Source organism: Littorina saxatilis, unplaced genomic scaffold (assembly GCF_037325665.1).
Source record: "Littorina saxatilis isolate snail1 unplaced genomic scaffold, US_GU_Lsax_2.0 scaffold_597, whole genome shotgun sequence".
Lineage (NCBI taxonomy): Eukaryota > Metazoa > Mollusca > Gastropoda > Littorinimorpha > Littorinidae > Littorina > Littorina saxatilis.
In genome coordinates this window covers 40,461-61,584 of record NW_027129580.1, presented here as the reverse complement: position 1 = coordinate 61,584, position 21,124 = coordinate 40,461, and the positions used below count along the sequence as shown (strand labels likewise).

Below are 21,124 nucleotides of genomic sequence, written 5' to 3'. Positions count from 1 at the left end.
TCATTCTTTTCCATACTACTACTAGGTTGTATGTTAGAACTTGAAGGTTTCTTTGTCGCTTGATTTTTCCCGGATCGTGATGTTGTCAACTGCTGAAGGGTCAGAAGCGTGGGAACTTTTCCCAGGCGCACCAGTGTGTCCTTTGTTTGAACTGCTGGCGGCTGGTGTTGGCTTATCAGCCGGAGATGAAAATTTCATTGTTCCCTTACATCAGTCACCCGTCACCAGGGCCTGACACACTCTAAACCGCCACAGTATTAGTACTGGACGCAAGACTGATAGTGATGGACTTACATTTTGACAACGTGAGATAATCAGGATTGAGATATATAATTATGGTCTCTGGGAATGTACAGACATGCTAAAATTTCTCTTTTTTATTTCTCAATATGTATGTGAATAAGTGAACTATACTTTTTTTTATAACCAGGAATAGTTTGTTCGTTGAATGAAAACAGAAGTTTGTTTAAAATGCTTTTTAAAAACAAGATGTAGACTTTAAACCAACAAATGAATTGACAAGATAAAGATAAATGAAACAGGGCTACCCAAACTGTGTGTATCCCTGCCAACTAAATACACTGGAAGCCAAAAAACTTACCCTGTACGTTGAGCATCTGTAGGGATTGTACGTTGAGCATCTGTAGGGATTGAGCACTGATGAAGACATGAAATTATATCAATTAGCATGCCATTTGTGAGATGTTTCATGAATGATTTAAATTTTCAATGTTAGATTTAATTTTTTTAAACTATTGTGAAGCAAGAAAAAGAAAATGTATTTAAGATTATATTGTTTTTGTATGTATACATGTATGAAAAGCAGAGAAACTTCACATTTGTTTTGAAATAAGCTGACTACGTGGTAGTGGCATGCAGTTGTGTCTAAAAAGTTGTAACCAGCAGTTGAATAATGTAGTCATCAGCTACTTTATGAACTTTAATTTGTCTGTGTTGGCAGGTTTACATAGTGTCATTTCTTTATCAACATCATTGTATATTTCATCATCTTGGAAGCATACATCATTTCATGTCTCCCTTTGTCAGGGTGGGACTATTTTTTTTAGCAGAATTAAGAATTAATCATGCAAAGAAAGCTTGTCTCTGTCATCAACTTATCAAGTTATCTTGACGCTCATCAGGTACAAATCACATTATCTTCCAGGGCAGGGTTAAAACCCGCCCACATAATGCTTTAAATCTTTACACTACAGGGGGACCTCCTCAAATTGCCAGATTTTTTAACAAGCATGTTGTAGTACTTGTACCAGGCTTCTGTCTGGGCCATTTTGAATTTTAGAAACAGTTTTTTTACAATCACTAATTAAATTATGCAGTGGTCTTTTTTAAAGGCACAGTAAGCCTCCGGTAAACCATCACAGACACTGTCAGGCTTTTTACTCAGTACAAACACCCTTTCATTTAAACACTCGCCGCTTGAGAACATCCTAGGTGCCTTCCGTAAAGAGCGAGCAATTTTCAAAGAATTTATTTTTGCGTGGTTCATCTTATCCCTGAGCCATCGTGAACCGGTGTGATCCAGTTTCCTTTTTTTCACAATTTAGTCATCAGTTTGTGATTTGAATGCGACTCGCTGTAAGCTTATCTGCAATATCACGTTATTGTGTACCTCTGAATCTAAAACGCAACAAACGGCTGCGAGTCACACAAACTAAAGGGGTGGCGGTTGACCATTCAGAGGAACTGGCGCTATGCAGAACCGTCGTCTGCTACGAAAAAGGCGTTTTGCGTGACACGTTTCCGGGCTTTTCTTTTTTCAAACTTTCAAAACTTCGAATTGTACTGATCTTGTCTTGATGAAAAAAGAATTCTTTTATGATTTAAGAATGTTTGTGTAACACTCTGTTAATTTATTATTTAGATTTTAAAAGTTAGGTCCAGCACCAAAACGAGGCGCCTGATTGTCCGTTCGGATAGTCCACGAAAATAAATTCTTTGAAAATGTCTCACTCTCGACAGAAAGCAGCCAGGATGTTCCCGTTCGGTGAGCGTTGAAATGGAAGTATGCTTGTACTGTATGTAGAGGCTCGGGGAGCTCAGTGATGGTTTACGGGAGGCTTACTGCGCTTTAAGTCTAGAAAAATAAATTCTGAAATTTCAGTCAAGAAAGGGATGAGATTTTTAAAGTTAAAAGCAGAAACAAATTGGCAATCTAAGTGAATAGAAATCTTGAGAAAAGAACGTCTTGAAAAGAAAGCAAATTTTACAAGGTAGAGTCTTCAAGCAGATGTTCCACTGTATCAAGTGAAAAAGTTAATGGCTACAAAGACGCACCTGTGTTTGTTTGTTTTTTCTCCCAGGATATTTTTTTAGCCAACTGTTAGGGGTCATTGGCATTAGGTTCTACTGTGTCCCTCTCAAATTTAAACCACTATTTATTTAATTTTTACTATATTACCGAAAGGGTCATTGGCATCAGTTGCAAATGTGCTGGGCTCAAATGTTAAAACCTCCTTTTTTGGTGGTTTTGTTTGTTTGTTTCAATGTTTAATTTATTCAAGTGTACCGCAGGGTTGACGAGGGTTCCACTGTGCACGGCTGAAATGTAAACCACTAGCACTCTGTCAGTGAACTAACTAGTGGCAGCAACATGGTGGGAATGATAAGGATGCTGGGGGTGAGGGGTCAAGGGTTGACTGCCTGTTTGAGGTCAGAGCGGTGTGAGAAAGGGGCCGAGTTGTTAGCGGCGCTACCGAGTCTCTCTCTCTCACTCTCTCTCTACTTCCTCTTCCTCTCTCTTCTCTCTCAACTTCCTCTCTCTCTGTCCTCTCTCTCCTCTCTCTCTCTTCCTCCCTCTCTCTCCCTCCCTCCCTCCCTCTCTCTCTCTCCCTCCCTCCCTCCCTCCCTCCCCCTCTCTCTCTCTCCCTCCCTCCCTCCCTCCCTCCCTTTCTCTCTCCCTCCCTCCATCTCTCTCTCTACTTCATCTTCCTCTCTCTCCCTCCCTCTCTCTCCCTCCCTCTCTCTCTCTACTTCTTCTCTCTCTCTCTCTCTCTCTTCTTCCTCTCTCTCTCTTCTTCCTCTCTCTCTCTTCTTCCCCTCTCTCTAATTATGTACCCTTCCGTCCCAGTGCATGTATACTGCAGGGCTGCTATAAAGCAGAGAAAGTCACAAAATGACAGGCACATGGCAATCGGCAACCTGTTAACAACCCCCCCCCCCCCCCCCCTCTCCTGCTCTGCTTCCCCATGTTCCCCACTTCCTCTCTGGCTTTCTCTTTTTCCTGCCTGGTGGGAAAATATTGTTTTTTTATTTTTCATACCCCTTTTTTTTCTGGAGTGAGTGGTCGGGGTTGAAGGCAGAGCTTTTGGCTTTTGTTTCTGCTTTCTTTTTGGACCCTTCTGCCTCACAGGTGACAATGTGGTCTGTGACTTGGGAACATTAGTTTCTGTTGATATGGTATGAAGAAGAAAACTACAAAGTCCTTTTGAAGGGGTAACTAAGGAACAGAATGTGCTCCTTGGTGTGTTATCTGTATATATTGCAGTAATTTCCAATGGTGTGTTTATTTGGCTGTGGGAGTATGTAACTATTAGTAGAAAAAGTTAAGAAATATCCTGATTTCAATTCAGTAAATGAATATCATTATTACTTCGCTTATCTTTTTTTTTAAATTTAAAATATATGTCCTCCCCAAAACTGTAGTGGTGAGTCGGGCTAGTTTTTTGTCAAAATTGTCTGGGTGTCTTTTTCTATAACGAGTTTTCGTTGACAGTAAAGTTTCATTTTTAACAGACTGGGAATGATGATGCTTCAATAAATTTATTTCTTATGAATGTCTTTGCAAAGGATTGAATGCGTGGTCCCAGGGCACTGATTGATGTGGTCCCAGGGCACTGATTGATGTGTGTAGGGGGGTGGTTACTGATAAGTGATATATTTGTGCCTGTAGTTTACCGATGTTGCCCTCTGGACCCCCCCCCCCCCCCCCCCGCGGTTAGGGGGAAGAATTTACCGGATGCTCCCCATCATGTCCTAAGAGGCGACTAACGGATTCTGTTTCTCCTTTTACCCTTGTTAAATGTTTCTTGTATAGAATATAGTCAATTTTTGTAAAGATTTTAGTCAAGCGGTATGTAAGAAATGTTAAGTCCTTTGTACTGGAAACTTGCATTCTCCCAGTAAGGTAATATATTGTACTACGTTGCAAGCCCCTGGAGCAAATTTTTGATAAGTGCTTTTGTGAACAAGAAACAATTGACAAGTGGCTCTATCCCATTTCCCCCCTTTCCCAGTCGCGATATAACCTTCGTGGTTGAAAACGACGTTAAACACCATATAAAGTAAAGTAAAGTTGCCCTCTGGTGTCTCTATTTTTTCCGCTGGATACATGAGAAGCCTTGATCAATCTTTGTCTTTGCTAAGGCCTAAAAAAAAAATAGGTGTGGTTACAGTAACCCGACCTACCCTATTTTTAGGGGCCGACCCTATAACATTTTTTTACATTTGTCAAAAAAACAAAAAACAAAAACAACAAGAAAACGAGTGCAGAAAACGCAATGAAAGCGAAAGCGCTCGAGTCGCACACTTATTTCCCTGTCAAGTAGGTTTAATTTGTACACATTAGAAGAAAAAAAGTTTAAAACAAAAAAGTGATTGCCTACCTTCCTACCCTATTTTTTTGGGCTATGTTACCTTAACCACACATATTTTTTTTTTTTTTTTTTGGCCTAACAGCCGTACAGTACTGCTGTAATTTGTTTTCCCTTGGTCAGTGATCAAGGATGAACACCCCTGCAGTCCTTGTTCCCCAAACAGGCCATCACTAAGGCCCCAACAAAAATAGGTCTGTTTACGGTAACATAGGGTGAAAAAATAGGGTCGGTAGGTCGGGTTTTTTTTGGTTTTTTGGTTTTTTCCTTTTTTAAATTTTTTTTTTTCTCCCCTCTCTATGATGTTTCACAGTTCATTTCTTCTCATCAATCCCTGTTTTTGCCCAACATAACTATAAACAGTACTTTGAGCTTACCTCCCTTCTGTCGTCTGCTGTTTGAGCGCAAACAGCTCTATTTTGGATGCGTTTTTTTTTTTTTTTTTTCAGACGATCCAAAAAAAAAGATTAGGGTCGGGCCTAAAAACTAGGGTCGGTCGGGTTACCGTAAACAGACCTTTTTTTTTTTGGCCTAACAGTAAGAGACAAACCTGGCTTGCCCAAGACTTTCCCACACCTCCCCATTTAGAAATTGGACAGTAAGTTGAAAGAGGCAAACACGGAAGACAATCTGTACTTGTTACAATCTGTACTTGTTACGGGGAGTTACGGTGAACTCAGTACAGTGTTCTCTTGCGTAGGTTTTAACGGTGAACTCAGTACAGTGTTCTCTTGCGTAGGTTTTAATGTTATGCAGGCCTGAAAGTGCATGGCGAGTAGAAACATGTAACTGGCGAGTAGAAATGTTATCTACTCGCCAAATGCGAGTAAAGTTGCTGAAACAAATTATTGTTGTTTTGGCTAGTAAAGTTTGCTCTCTGGCTAGTAGTAGTACATGTTTAGAATCACTAGCCAAAGGCGAGTACACTATTTGTTGGACTTTCAGCGCTGTAATGTTCTTGAAACATAATCTGTGTGCAGTCAAATCTGTGCATCAGTGATTTCCCACCGTTAATTTATGCCCAGCTGGAAACATAAAGACTAGATAAACTGGTTGTTGACGTTTTTCTATGCCCCCCCCCCCCCCCCCCCTTCTCTCTCCCTCCCTCCTCTATAGCCCCTCAGGCCCCTGCCCAACCTCCCAACCCACAAAGTGACAACAACAACAAACAACAAAACTCTGAACGTGTTCTCTTTGATACATTGAACTAGCTCTTTTGTCAACAGTACAGGGTAAGACTAAGAGCAGACTGTGCTACTGATTATTTTCACCGCTTTAAATTGCTTTAAATAAAATGTTATTCAGAATACATGACATGTTACAATTAACAAAAGGACAATATCACAGCGAGGACATGAACTCGAGCAAACAAGCTTTATGTATAATATTACTACTTTTATTTAGTTCAAATGAATGTTTTCTGATTGAATTTTTTGGGTCGGCTAAGGCCAAAAAGAAAAGTATGTCTGTTTCCGGTAAACCGACTGACCCTATTTTTAAGCGCCGACCCTAAAGGTTTTTTTCGCTTTTCGTAAAAAAAAAATATATATATATACTAGATGATTACCCGCTTCGCCGGGTACCGGCTTCGCCGGGAAGAAGTAGAGCCGAATACCAGGCTGCGCCTGGGACCGGGTGTACGCCGGCTTTGCCGGCGCACGAAGGAAAGGAGATAAACGCGCAAAACACTGGAGACCTTCTAAAAATAGTAACGTGCAGTGACCTTCTAAAAATAGTAACGTAGTAACGGGAATATGGATTGACGCCACACGGAGGAAGGGAGATAATCGCGGCTGAAAACACTGGAGAAGATAAGGAAGAGTTACTGGTAGTGGATCCCGACAACAAAACAAAAAAACAAAAACAAATCGGTTCAGCGCGCACAGCGCTGCGCGCTGAGAGCACGTGTTGAAATATCTCATCGATGAGGTTGTGTCCGGGGTGTAGCTGAATACGGTGTCCAAATTTCAAAAAGATCCACCGAGAACTTTGGCCGTGCATCGCGAACAGACAGACAGACAGACAGACACTTGTCGTATATATATATATAGATGAAGTCAAGTATACTTTATTTAGTTTCAATATATCTAGGTCAAAAACATGTGCTGAATAATTGTAAGTAAACTAAGGAAGCGTTTAAAAAATAAATAAATAAACACGTAAAAAGAAAAACGTAAAAAAAAAGGTTTAAAAAAAAAATTTAAAACACCGACCGACCCTATTTTTTTCGGCGATGTTACCGGAAACAGACATATTTTTATTTTTGGCCTAATAAGTGTCCAAACCATGAGTATGAAGTTGTGCTGGTATACTGGCTCAGTAGTGTCAGCTCAAGCCCTGAGTATAATGAAAGCCTGGGAGTGGGAGGGTAGACTGACTCCCTGCTCTTTGTGGCGCTGAAAAGGAGCAATTTTATCCAAGGTTGTAGTTCACGCCCCATTAAAACTGGTCCTGGGCTGAAAGAGGAGATCTGTGTGTGTGTGTTTTATTAGTTCTGAATGTGTCTTTGCTGGCAAACCACTTTGCTACTAGTCTGTGCTGGCTAAAAGTACTAGGCTAGAGTCCTCAAACTCGAAGAAGGTATCTGGCTATTTTCTGCGCCCTTGCTGTGGATCTGTGGCGTCACTAAAATGTAACCGTTCTTTTGTATTGGTATACATAAAGCCAGCAATACAGCTGTCATGTTTGTGCTGCTGTCACTAAAATGTAACCGTTCTTTTGTATTGGTATACATAAAGCCAGCAATACAGCTGTCATGTTTGTGCTGCTGTCACTAAAATGTAACCGTTCTTTTGTATTGGTATACATAAAGCCAGCAGTACAGCTGTCATGTTTGTGCTGCTGTGGTTGCTTATCTGAATTAGATTGTACTTATTTATTTATTTTATTTTTTTAAACAAATTACGCTGTGTCTCGTGAGAGTAAAATGTTAACTCTGAGAAAAAAAAAGATTTATGAGCAGAAATGTGATTTCGGACAGTTTCTAGGTTAGTAGGTATGCCTAGCATTTTGTTCTTGTAACCCTTACAGGGTTCAGCGCACTAAGGCTGCTTTATTGAAATTATTCCATTTGCATGTAATTGAATTATTGAGGTTTGCACACATCATAAAGAGAAAATAGTCATTGACCTAGTTCCTGATGTCTCATACTGGAGTCATACTCATACATGTCTAGTTCTGTATCCCCCCCCCCCCCCCCCGCCCCCCCCCCCCCCCCCCATCTTCACAAATGAAGTATGCACCTCACCAAATATTTTGTAGACATAATAATAATGTCACTCCAAACACATGCGCATGCTGGATAACATGTTATAACAATGTTACTGTGTTCTTCTGGGCCTGCATTCAAATCAAACATTGATTCAATCAAAGTACATACAGTGGAACCCCCCTTTTAAGACCCCCCAAATTAAGACTCCCTCCTTTTTAAGACTTTCTCTTCATAACCTCTGTAAAATTACCCCCATTTTAAGACTCCCTCCTTTTTAAGACCTGATTTTCTCAGATTTGTGGAGGTCTTAAAAGGGGGGTTCCACTGTAGTACGCACTTAATTCAGTGAATAAGTTTTTGCAAGGTCTGATTAACCAAGGTACAGTGGAACCCCCCTTTTCAGGCCTCCCAAAATCTAAGAAAATCAGGTCTTATAATACCCCCCGCGGGTTAGGGGGAGTCCCATATTGGTTGGGACGAGAAAGAATTTACCCGATGCTACCCAGCATGTCGTAAGAGGCGACTAACGGTTCTGTTTCTCCTTTTACCCTTGTTAAGTGTTTCTTGTATAGAATATAGTCAATGTTTGTAAAGATTTTAGTCAAGCAGTATGTAAGAAATGTTAAGTCCTTTGTACTGGAAACTTGCATTCTCCCAGTAAGGTCATATATTGTACTACGTTGCAAGCCCCTGGAGCAATTTTTTGATTAGTGCTTTAGTGAACAAGAAACAATTAACAAGTGGCTCTATCCCATCTCCCCCCTTTCCCCTATCCCATCTCCCCCCTTTCCCCGTCGCGATATAACCTTGAATGGTTGAAAACGACGTTAAACACCAAATAAAGAAAGAAAGGTCGTATAATGGAGGGAGTCTTAAAATGGGGGTCAATTCACATAGGTTATGTATAGAAAATGCGAGAAAACAAGGTCTTAACTAGGAGGGAGTCTTAAAAGGTTTTTTTTACTGTATATCATGTCTTGTCCACCTATGTTGCAAGTGTTTCCCACGCTCGCAGCTCGAGAGTGCATAGCGTTAGCCATCTCTCTATCGTGAAGAAGAATGCCAGAATTACCTAGACTTTCAATATTTGAGTGTGTGTTTGGATGAATTAGATGTGAGGTACGTATGGTTTGGTTGAAAACGACATTAAACAGCAAATAAAGTAAAGTACGTATGGTTACAAACGTAGCTTGTTGAAGTTATTGGTTTTAAAAAGTGAGTCAGTGTTCAAAGGGCAAGGTGTAGTTAATTGAACTAACCCTTTTGGTAATCGGAATATTTATAATTAGTGATAACTTCGTTTCAAGCATATACTGATATATAGTGAGTGGAATTGGTCAGAACGTTGAGCTGCTCGTTGCCTTTGTTTCTTTCAAAGACTACGGCTGATGATCTATCGGTGTCACCTGTCAGTGTCAGTCATATAAAGTTTGAATGGTTACATTTGAAATGTTGACAGATTTTTTTAACCAGAGTACCTCAGGCAGTCCAAATCTCCGTGATTTTGCGGATTTTCGTGAAAGCAACAACAAAACAAAAAGTGTTTTTCTTTACATGCATAATTTATCTTTCACCAGAGGGGGTTAAATTCATATCATCTACAAGGCCAACACGCTTAAGCTTCTGGGGGTGTTGCCCTCTGAACCTCCACAAGAGGCTGACTGCCCCTGAGGGCACCTACGCGGCCACCTAGACCCCTGGCGTTATTTATTTTCTTGAATGGATTGCCTGAAATCTCCTGTTAGTGTTACAGCAGTTTCATTGGTTGCTGCGACTAAATAACCAGTTTTTAATTATATGGCGTATATTATTTGTGTCTTTTCAATGATATTGGTCAAGACTGAGATCACTTAGCTCGATCACAAAATAATGTCAGGGCCGTCTGCTTTGAAAATTGATCTGAAATTAATTTTGGTTTAAACAATTTTATTCAGAAAAATTACAGATAACAAAGCCGTATACAATCAATTAGTAAATGGAGCACAACAAGCAAAGCTTATACACGTGCTCTTAAAAGCAATTACTTTTCATCTTTGCGGGTTTTTTTTCTTTTGTGTGGTTCCAGGTAGACTATGGCCTGAACAGCTATGGGGGGCCATCCTTGACGCACCATGCTCTGCCGTTCTCCATCCAAGGTGGGCCCAACTTTGTCGTCTCGCAGGCCGGTTGCTCCATGCACCGTGCCGATCTCGATCCTCCCCCGCACTACCACAGCCTTCCGCCCCAGGGACTCCCCCCTTCGGGCCTGAAAACGCTCCCGATCCAGGGGGGCGCCATGGCTCACGCCGGGATGGTGGACGCCTCCCCTGTGGATCTGTCAGGCCACAAGATGGCGCTGTCGCAGAAGGAGGATCACCACCACCACCACCACCGGCGGCACTACGCCTCACAGGCCGAGATGGTCGGCCGCCACTACCAGCGGGGGAGTGGTGTCACTGTGGGCATTCCGGACCAGTCGCATGGCAACCCCCTCGTGTGTGAGTTGAGCCCCTTTTTTTATTTACTTTATTTTGTTGTTTTTCCACTTTAACATTTAAATCATGTTTTGCACAAAAAAGCAACTTGATGGGTGTTGGCAGTTTCTTATCTTTTTTTCCCACTAAGAAATAATCAAATAAGCGAATAGTACCTGTTATCTCCTGAGCTTTGTCTCTTTTTTCTGGTCACCTACTTATGTTAGCTGACTACAATGTTTCCTCTATTTTTTTTTTTTTTTTTTTTAATCTGTACCACTACAAAGAGGGTGTACGTGTGAGGGGATCCTGCATTACATTTTTCTCTTATAAATTGACAGATTTGTTTAATGCATACGTTTGGTGAATTAAATTGAAATGCACAATTCTGTGCGTGAAGTTGATTGCAGATGTAAAAAGAGATGCAGAATACAAATGTACGAAGCAATTAATTGAAATTTAAAGAAACAAAAAATACCTGCCTACCTTCTTTTTGTGTGTGCATGAACTCCTTATGTTCCTGCATTTCTTGCAAGCAGGAAGTGGATCATGTTTGTAAAGTTAAAGTTAAAGTATTTTGTCAGTACATAAAGCACAACCGTGAAAAAATAAACCCTTTTTTTGAGGAGAAAATCCATTGTAAATGTTCAGTTTTTGTTTTTAATGTTTGGATTTATTTTGAGGAAGGATACATTACATGTATACATGTATTTAATCATGGGTGGTAGTTAGTACACTCCAGACATTTTCACAGGGATATGTTTTGTCCCATTAGCTAAGTCCCTCTTGATCCAACCCCACTTGCAAAAGTGGTCCTGTTAGGTTCAATTATCTTATAAAAATTATACATGCATAACCCGTGTGATTTTCACCCTCTTCTAATGTCCTCTTCTGGTGTGAAGTGGGGGAAAGTGAGACTGTGACATTCAGTCTGATACGTCTCTGCCGGAATCATTCTTCACCTTTTTTTATGATGAATATTTTCTGCTCTCCACATAATTGAAACAGCTCTTTTTCCCTTTTTATTTTTTTGTTCAAATTAAGTGCAAGTCACTAGTCAGTAAGAGCAAGAACATTTTCTAGTCCCTGCTCTCAGCAGGGTGCCCCCTTCAAAAGGGCAAAGGTTCCTGTAATTACCAAACTAATTGAACCATTATTCTGGAGCGGCTCTTTTTTCTCGCTGCCATTTGCAAATTGTTTCCTTCCATGGATGGTGGTGGCAGGGCTTGCCAAGCGAATATTGATTGGACTGGACCGTCTTACTGGCATGCTTTGGTTGGAATTGATAAATAATTGATTTGGCATCATGGGTTTGACAAATCACCAGCTTTTGCCCTTTCAATCGCTGATTTTGTTACCGTGAAGGTTTACAGTGTCAAAAAGATCAAGGGGCAGTTGTTAAACTGTCACAGAATCTGATAAATTAAAAAAAAAACGATTAAAAAAAAAAATCTATAATTGTTATTGAATTTTGACTCTCCCTTTCTGCTTGCTGTGTACAAGTTCTGCGGGAGATGTTTGACTTTCTGTGGCTCATTAGTTTCTTGTACATGTAGATGGTACTTTTCTCAGTTTTTTGTTAAGGCCAACAAAAAAAAATTGTCTGTTTCTGGTCACCCGACCAACCCGAAATTTTGGCGCCGACCCTAAACTTTTTTTTTCCAAACTCAAAAAAAATTTTTTTTTTTTGGTGGTAAAGGACAGGGTGAGAAAATGAACAACAAAAACGTGTGAAAACGAAAGTCCGCTGACGATTTCAGTCTTTGTCACAGATTTGTAAATGTGTTGAGTGTCTTGTCTCAATGTATAGTGAATCCAGTCTCTTTGCGCGATTTTTAAAGTTAGTTTTATTGGTCTACATTTGGGGGTAAAAAAACAAAAAAACAAAAAACAAAAAAACAAAAAATCCCCACCTACCTACCCTATTTTTTTTAGCCATGTTACCAGAAACAGACAATTTATTTTTTTTTGGCCTAAGCTCATGAAAGTGTCTTCTGTTTGAAGTCATTGTTTAAAGTATTATAATCTTTTCTTTTTTTTTCAGTGTCAGATAAATGTCTTTCATCTTTCGGTGACTCCTTTCTTGTATTTTTCATTAATTTATTTTGTCAAACTTTCACCGACAACAGAATCAACTTTTGACACGTTGCATTTCTATATTCATAACTTCTTTTTGATTTCTTCTTTCCCCTTTCTGTTTGCATTCAAAGAAAAATAATGTTTTCTTTCTTTTTGTGCAAAATCTCTTGGCTCAAAAGAAAAGCAAGATTTTCTTTGCTCCCAGTTGTCTCAGCAATCAATTTCCAGTCTGCTAGTGGCTGAAAGAGCGTGTGAGCCAGCTCATTGGCTGAGGCTCACTTCTCCTTAAGAGCCGTGGGAAAATTTGTGAATTCCAACATGTGGTCGCAGCAGTTATCAATAGTTGCTGATAAACCCAGGCCTCTCCAGTCCCACCAGCTAGCCTCTTCCAACAGATAAGGCCGTTCCCAGGATCTAAAATCGAAATTGCTGGCACACAATGGAAAAGAATTGGTTTGCCTGGTGAAACACTGGCCGTGATTGTTTTGAGGGAAAGAAAAAAGTCTGTGATTGCCTCGGCGAAAAATGATGTCTGAACATCATGACTTCACTCTGGGGCCTTTTGTTGCTTTTGTGGATGAAGGTAGATTTGGGAGATTCTGATTTGCTTTTCCATATGGAACAATTTATGGTAGATTATGTTTACTTTCAAGAACAGCTTTCTGCTGGGTTAGTTTTTCCTCTGAATTTTGAAGTCGCACCAAGTTTCGGCACGTTGTCCACAAAAATCACTTTTCCTCCTTCCACCTTTTTTGAATTTGTTGTTAATTGCATTGTCTGAAAGAAAACAAAAGGCTCAGAACTCACATCTTGCAAGAAATGACAGCCCTTTTTGTTTCATGTGAAGTAGAACAGAGTGGTCCCTCGACAGCATTAGCAAGGTGGTGGTTCTCACGGGTTGTTCATGGCGTTCACTGCTTGGAGGCAGTATCGATCGTAGTTGAAGAAAGCATCAGATGGTCTGGTTCCCACTTTCAAATCTGTGGCAGCCTTTACTTCTTGGACGTGGTCGTATTGACTTGGGTCCCGCTCTCCACCAAAACACAAAACTGCGACAGCCGTTTACAATCACCCACAAACTTTGAAGAAGCATCGGCAGTATTTACCACCGCTATTGTTTGAGGAACCCTTTAAGACAGATTTGTGTGTGTGTGTGTCACGTTGGGGTTTCCATGGTTAGGAGCATCTTGCCGCCGTGTATCACGATGAACATACATGTAGTACGGTGTCAGTGTAGGATTTGCTGTCCCTCTTTGACAACTAGCTTTGCTGGCCTTAGGACATGGAGGGTGCAGATTTCTCAGTTTGGGACTATTTTCATGGGCCATCTGTTCAGTGCATGGGTATTTATTTTTGACATTTTTGAAAACTTGCTTTTTGAAGTAATTCAGTTCCAGTTTTGTGTACAGTTACAGATCACCTCCAGAGTTGAAGTCAAGTTGTGATGTTTTTGGTGACAAGAATGTTAAACTTTGAGGGAAGTTAATCGGGGTTTAGAATTATAAGTATTGATGTTAAGGCCCGGTCACACAGCCCAAAAGTCGCGTAAACACATGAATCGCGCACGAAATTCGATCCTTACGCGATACATGCGCGATTTGCCTGACGTGGAACCTCAGTAGATGTTCGCCGGATCGGCGCTTTACGCAATTCCAGGTTTTGAGCAGCTGAAAACTCGGCTTCGCTTAAGAATTTATGCAGTATTGCGCTGTTTTACGTAATTTCTGCGTAGTTTGCGTAGTACTTACGCGAACAATGCGCGAAATATGCGTGGAATATCGGTGATCGTTCGCAAAAATGTTGCCGCTATCGCGTTCATTGACGACTTTCCACTGACGATTAGCAGACATATGACGCATGTTTTGCGCTTGTAACACATACGTATCACTGAAAATCAGTTCATGCGCGATTCATACGCAGTTCATTAGTGATAGTGCACAGATTATACGTGGTTTCCTGTGGACCTATGCGCTGTAGTGCGTGGTTTGTTAGTGATTTTTGCGTGATCTTTCCGTAGTTCTTGCGCAATTCATCGGTGATTGTCATCGCGTAAATCAGCAAAAATGGTCAAATTCTCGACCGACAAGCACGCACAACCAAATTTTATGCGTGATTCGTGCGTTTACGCGACTATTGGGTTGTGTGACCGGGCCTTTAGGTTGTGTGTTTTAAAAAAAAGAAAGAATAGTTTTATCCTAATTTCAGTTTTACAATTTTGCGGTTTGAATGTTCAATGCTAAAAAGACAACGTTTGACATTAAATTACATTCTTATCCCAACTCACATCAAGCAATTTACTCCAGTTTAGTGCTAGGACGCTGAATAGCATCGCCTTGGTAACAAGGGGAGGTCACCCTAAAAAAGAGCTACCTTGACCCCTTATCATGACAAAGTCACGCGTGACTTCCTGACCTTGCCGCCATCTTTGAATCATTCACTCTCCAGCGATCTGTGTCTACAGACGTGTTTTGATTTTGCTCCGGCTTTCAGCCGGTTTGTCTGACTTCTGCCTTTGTCAGACCCTGCCTTGGTACTTGCACACGGTCCCTCTGCTCCTACTGTGTGTTTGGGTGAGCTTTTTTGTCGTTTGTTATCGTTTTGTGACTTAGGTTTGGTCGAATACTTAGCTTTGTTTACATTTTTTCCGTTCGCCATGTCGGATAAGGAAAGAATAAAAATGCTAAGTTGGTGGCCGAGCCTTCTCCCACAAAGAAGCCTTCTCGTAAGTCGTAGAGTTCGGCATGTTAAGCTTTGATTAAAGTCACAGATCCTTGACTAAATCCTCGTTTGATGTGCGATAGACTTACCTAATTCTCCGGCTATGCCTAGTTTGCCTTCAGCTGCTTCACCGGTCTTGTCCGGTTCAGGCTCTGTTAGCGAGAAGCAGGATGTTTATGCTATTTTGCACTCCTTGAGTGCTTAGATATCCTCTCTTTCAGCCGAGTTTTCGTCTACCAAGGCTGAGATGTGTCTTTGCCTTCCGGTGTGGGAGGTGTGCGTTCCCTTGCCAGGGTGTGTGTTCCGCCTTCCTCCACTTTTACGTCCGCCGACGTTCACGCCTCGTTTGAGGGCATCCGTGGTGTTTCCCTGCTGCGTTCCCAGGCCTCTTGGACTGACGACGATCAAGGTATTTATACTTCGCCAGTAACCGGGTTCTCCGGCCAAAACGAAGTGCGTGTTTGGAGAGAGTAGCCACACCGGTTCGTGTGCGCGAAAGCTTAGGCCCTAGGTCTACGTCGTTCCGATTGAGTGAACGTCTAGATCGAGGGAAAAGCCCAGACACGCGTTCGGTCTCTGACCGAACAGGGGAAGTGCGTCCTCCTACACTCCCTAGAGGAACAGTGGGTGCGGCAGCACAGCTTTCATAGCTTTCCCCGCTTCCGCCTTTCAGGCAGGAAGCAGTCCCTAGGGACGTACCGCTTGGGTATAAAATCCCTCGTGGGCGTCTCTTCCGGGCGACACTTCGTCGGACTATGGTAGTCACGGCGGAAGTGTCTTGCCTGACTTCACGGAAGTGAGGGACTACGAGTCGGATTTTGGCACTTCCGTCCAGGGTGACGAAGATGTCAACTTCCGCATACCGACTAAGCTTCCGCAAGCTCTGGCTTTAGCGGAGGAAGTGGCTTCACGGTATTTTGAGGAGGGGGTGACATTCCCCGCTTCCGCCCTCTGGGCAGGAAAGCAGTCCCTAGGGACACACTGCTTGGGTATCACATCCCTCGTGTGTCGTCTCTTCTGGGTGACGCTTCGCCTGACTATTGTAGTCAGGGCGGAAGTTCGTTGCCTTGTTGCACGGATGTGCGGGATTCAGTATGAGTCGGATTTTGGTGCTTCTGTTCAGGTTGACAAAGATGCCAACTTCCGTGTACTGGTTGAACTTCCGCTAGCACTGGCTTTGGCGGCGGAAGTTACTTCAAGGTAGTTCGAGGAGGGTGCGGCAACACTTGTAGGCTTGTTGCCCAACCTCCTTCCGCTTTGGGGGATTCCCGTTCTGCGAAGGACGGAAACAGCAGTTCAGTTTTCGGAAATTCCCGTTTTCGGAAATTCCCGTTGGTAGCGTTTGAGCTGTCTATGCTACTGACTACTGGGCAGTATGGTGGTGCGTTTCACGCTGTACCGTGGTTAACAGCACAAGGTCTGGCTCCTGATTCAGCGCAGCCTTACCGTGCTTCTTTGTTTTTAGCCTCAGCTTTGTACCTGCTGGTTTGGCTAAGAGGTTTTCACTGCTGCATAATTCAGTCAATTTGATTGGCTCGTTTGCCTTGCCTCGTTCCACTTTTCCGGAACTTGCAGTCCTTAGGCAAGATGATACAGCAGAGACAGAGTAGTCCCGTTTTCGGAGAATTCTCTTTTGTCTTTGGAGTAACTGGCTTACGCTTGAGTTATCGTCTCTCTCTGAGACTTTGCAGAGATCTCTGTCGAGATTGATCGCGTCGTCATTAGACCAATTCAGGTTTCGTGACGATGCGGTAGAGAAAGTTGTCACTATTCTGGTAGGGAAGACGGCTACAGTAGAACAGTATGTTATACTGAGTCCTCTTTCTTGTCTCTGGGGGAATAAGCACATGATCTTTTCAAGTTATCCTCTGTTTAGGAAACTTTGCAAGATTTTTTTATAGAGCATAGACTTCTCTGCTCTTGTTAACTTCGAGTTTCGTCGTGACGCACGGGAGAAGGATGTCATGTCGCTTCTAGCTGCTTTGGCTAAAGTCTTTTGAACAGCGGAGCCTCCCAGCGCTTTTCTTGGCACTTTGCTTGGCTCAGTTTGCAAACAAGAGGCGGATCTACTCCGCTCTTTGCTTTTTGTGGTTCATCTTCTGGGAGAAGCTGTGATCTGCGTCGGCTGGCCACATTTGGCCTTTATTTAGGCAAGATACGGAGCTAAGCAAACACACATTGGGTTAAACCCTCTGCCTTAGGCAGCTTCGCGGTATGTACGCCCATCTTTGGTGCGGCATACCTCTTATTTTTCACCTTCTAGGGTGAAGTTGCTAAGGCCTCAATTTTTGTTTTTTGCCTCTGTGGTGAAAAACAAGGCAAGCTGTTAAAACTTTCTCGGCTTTTACGGCTTACGGAATTGCGCTTTCTCATCAGGGTCATAAGCTTTGGTTGCTGACAAGTCGCCAGAACATGTCCAAATTATGGGCTCACATTCTGACTAAATTTTTAGGCTCACTGAGCCATTGCTCGTAACCTCTCAGTCGGAACTTTTCCGGCTAAGCCTACCTCTTGAGGCAGTGGCTTCTGTCAGCGACTTTCGCTGCGCAGCACAAAGGACTCGCTGGAATTCCTTAGTTTCAGCTTTTCTTTCTAGGAGGTTACGGAAAGAACTAAACACCATCATGTGGCTATGCCTAGGGTTGGCACAGACGTTTTTAGCATTGGGGTTGTTTTTCTTCCACACGCAAAGACATACACCGTCGATTGGCGGGTACGCCCTTCACAGAGAAGGGTGGACAGGTTGCAAAGTATGGTTCGTACTCTGTCCTTGATAAAGAGAGCGGCTGTACGTGTTCTGACCTCTCTTTTTGGCCAAATGGAATCGATGGCCACTCTTGTGCCCTTAGGCAGAGTCCACAAGCGGCCATTTCAGGCTGCCCTGAGTTCGCTGTGGAAGCCTTCTCTTCAGGGCTGGGAGACAGTAGTCTCTCTTGAAAGCTGGTTTCGGCACACAACGAGGCAGTGGCTGCTCCCTGGGATTTCACAGGGAGTGCCAATCTCGTTTGCCCCCCCCCGGACGAGTTTCTGTTCACAGACGCGTCTATGGAGGGCTGGGGTGCCCATCTTTCTGTTCACACTGCGTCAGGTCTGTGGAACGAGACGCAGAGTGGGGGGCACATTAATGCCCTAGAGTTAGAGGCTGTTTTCCTGGGACTCCAATCGTTTCTGTCTATGGTCAGGAACGAATAAATTGGGGTTCGCACAGACAACACGACCATGGCGGCCTATTTCAACAAACAGGGAGGCACTTTGTCTCTCGCTCTTTCTGTCAGGTCAGGTCAGATTCTTGCCTGGGGCAGCCAGCACCTTATTCTGTTGTCAGCGAAGGACGTCCCAGGCATACTCAACGTTCTTGCGGACTACTTCAGTCGCCCGTAGTGTACGATGCACACGGAGTAGACTCTGACTCATCAGGTCCTACAACGTCTGGGTGGCATTTCAGCAAGCCTACAGTCGATCTGTTTGTGACAAGATTCTCCTGCAGGCTTCAGGTCTTTATCTCCCCCTTTCCAGACCCAGAGGGGAGGGAAACAGACGCCCTCGAAGTAAACTGGTCGCGTCTGAGCCTATGCTTTCCCCCCGTTTCATCTCTTGGGAAAGGTTCTCAGGAAGGCGGAGCGGGGACAGCCTTGCTTGGTGTTGGTGGCCCCTTGGTGGCCCAGCCAACGTTGGTTCCCCGTCCTCCTTCGCCTCGCAGACGGCCCTCCATTCTTTCTAGGTCGCTGCGCCGTTCTGGCTCCTCAGACGCTACTTTAGGCTTTGTCCAAAAGGCCCACAGGGAATCGACCAGCACTGTTTATGCGTCACACTGGTCAGCTTGGACAAAGTGGTGCTCGGAGAATGGAGTTACTGCTACTTCACCTCGCTCTATGCATGTAGCAAATCATCTCTCGTGTTTGGCTGCTCAGGGCTTGGCTCCTTCTTTTTTTGAGAGTCAGGCGCTCAGCCATTTCTTCTACTCTGAAGCAATTAGGGCATAGCATTAACCTGGGCGGTGTAATTGCTAGTGTTCTTAAGGGGGCAGCGATTGGTTTTACGAAGGCTAAGTCCCCTCTTCCCGCGTGGGACTTATTTTTTGGTACTCAAGTTTCTAGCCTCTTCGGATTTCGAACCTTTAGCTTCAGCGAGCTTAGCTAACTTGACTCGTAAAGCCTTGTTCCTCGTTTTGTTAGCCTCTGCCAGTGGAGGCGGTGAGGTGCACGCTCTTTCAGGCCTGGCTAAGGATATTTCTTTTGAGAGCTATGGCTCTTTTGTTTTAAGATTTCGGCCGGAGTTCCTTGCCAAAACCAAAAACAAGGTCTGTCCTCCTCTGTTATTCGCATTCCTCCTTTAAGTAGGATTCTTGCGTCTGGTGACCCTGATATGGTCAATTGTCCTGTTCGTACTCTTACCAGCTACTTATCCCGTACCACGCCCATTAGGTCTAGGGACCATAAACTGCTCTTCATCTCAGTTGACACTGAAAGGAGCAAGGACTTGTCGCGGGTCACTTTGGTAAGATGGGTCTCTACGCTTATTAAACAAGCGTATGCGTGGTGGCACAGACAAGTTGGGATTGGGCATTCTGTCCTTCCTATGAAGTTGTCAAGAACTCATGAAGCCAGAGCCTGGGCTACTTCTCTGGCAGTCCTCCGCTCAGGCGTGCTGGCAGAGGTCTTAGGCGCTGCCTACTGGAAATCGCAGGGTGTTTTCATCAACTTTTACCTGCGAGATGTGGCCAGCACTCGTCATGGTGGCAGTAGCTCCCTACCAGCCATTGTCGGCTGGACAAGTGGAATTTTGTTTCCCCACCTCCTTCATTAGCATTCTGCTTGATGTGAGTTGGGATAAGAATGTAATTTAATTGAAAATTTTCATCTAAATTTTAATTTGATTATATACTTACCCAACTCACATAGTTGATACCCGCCCGCCTGCCCCGCTTTTGGGGTTTTTATGGGGGTTTTTTCCTAAAAAAGAGGGAAATTTTTCTATGTTCGCTTTCGATTGAATGATTCAAAGATGGCGGCAAGGTCAGGAAGTCACGCGTGACTTTGTCATGATAAGGGGTCAAGGTAGCTCTTTTTTAGGGTGACCTCCCCTTGTTACCAAGGCGATGCTATTCAGCGTCCTAGCACTAAACTGGAGTAAATTGCTTGATGTGAGTTGGGTAAGTATATAATCAAATTAAAATTTAGATGAAAATTTTCAATTTAAATCTCTCTGTCAACAGACGTTGGGCCACCCAATCATCTGATGCACGGGTCGCTGACCCCGCCAGACAAGATCAACGGGGAGATGGTTGCCATGCCGACCACCAGCCCGCTGGGTCTGGGATCGCTGGCCCCCACCATGCAGACACCGCCCAGCCCCCTCCCCACCCCCTCACCCCCCATGCGCCACATGGCAGAACTGGAGCAGGCCAGCTTGCGGCAGGCTAATGGCTATGAGGCGGCGCATAGCGAGTAAGTGACTTTGTAGGGCCATATCAGTGATCATAATAATATTAATAATAATAATTAAATTACATATTCTTACTCCGAATAACATATAACATTGACGCAGTCTAGGATGCTAAGGTCTGAAAAGGCTACCCGTCACAATTTTAAAGGGAAGCAACCCAACCACAAAAAGTGTAAACGTAGCCATGGTAATGACCATACACCTGGGGAGTTACCTCCCATTGGTGTATGCTACGTCACTACCGCTACTCAACACGTGGTCAATATCATACGACTTTTTCAGCTCTGAGGATAAGGTTGTGGATTTTTTGGCTCTCTCGTGGCTGTGCTGTTTGGTGTTTGTTTTGACACCCACCGGCCACTTACCCGTCTTACTTTCCTCCTGCTTCGTAGTTGGTGAGCTCTTTCCGTTTTGGTCATTATTTTGACAAGAATGTTGATTTAGTTGCTGACTTTTCGTCCGTTTTTGGACTTGTAAATTTTTCAGTAACTTTTTGTTGGGCCGCCATATTTGTTGGTCAGCATGGCTGACAGCGATAAAATGTGGCAAGGCCGATGTAATGGTGAGGTAAACCTTGTATTACCTCCTTACTTGCCTTCTGCTTTGTT

General features: G+C 43.3%; 1 protein-coding gene across 1 annotated transcript in view; it reads left to right on the top strand.

Moving 5' to 3' along the window:
• Positions 1 to 21,124, top strand: part of LOC138957814 (recombining binding protein suppressor of hairless-like) — a gene marked incomplete at its 3' end in the record, with an annotated part of 32,970 nt that overhangs the window by 1,448 nt on the left and 10,398 nt on the right. The window contains exons 2-3 of the mRNA XM_070328868.1: positions 9,887 to 10,298; positions 20,287 to 20,518. Coding sequence (XP_070184969.1) covers positions 9,995 to 10,298; positions 20,287 to 20,518 — 536 coding nt within the window. The remainder of the gene's footprint in view (positions 1 to 9,886; positions 10,299 to 20,286; positions 20,519 to 21,124) is intronic.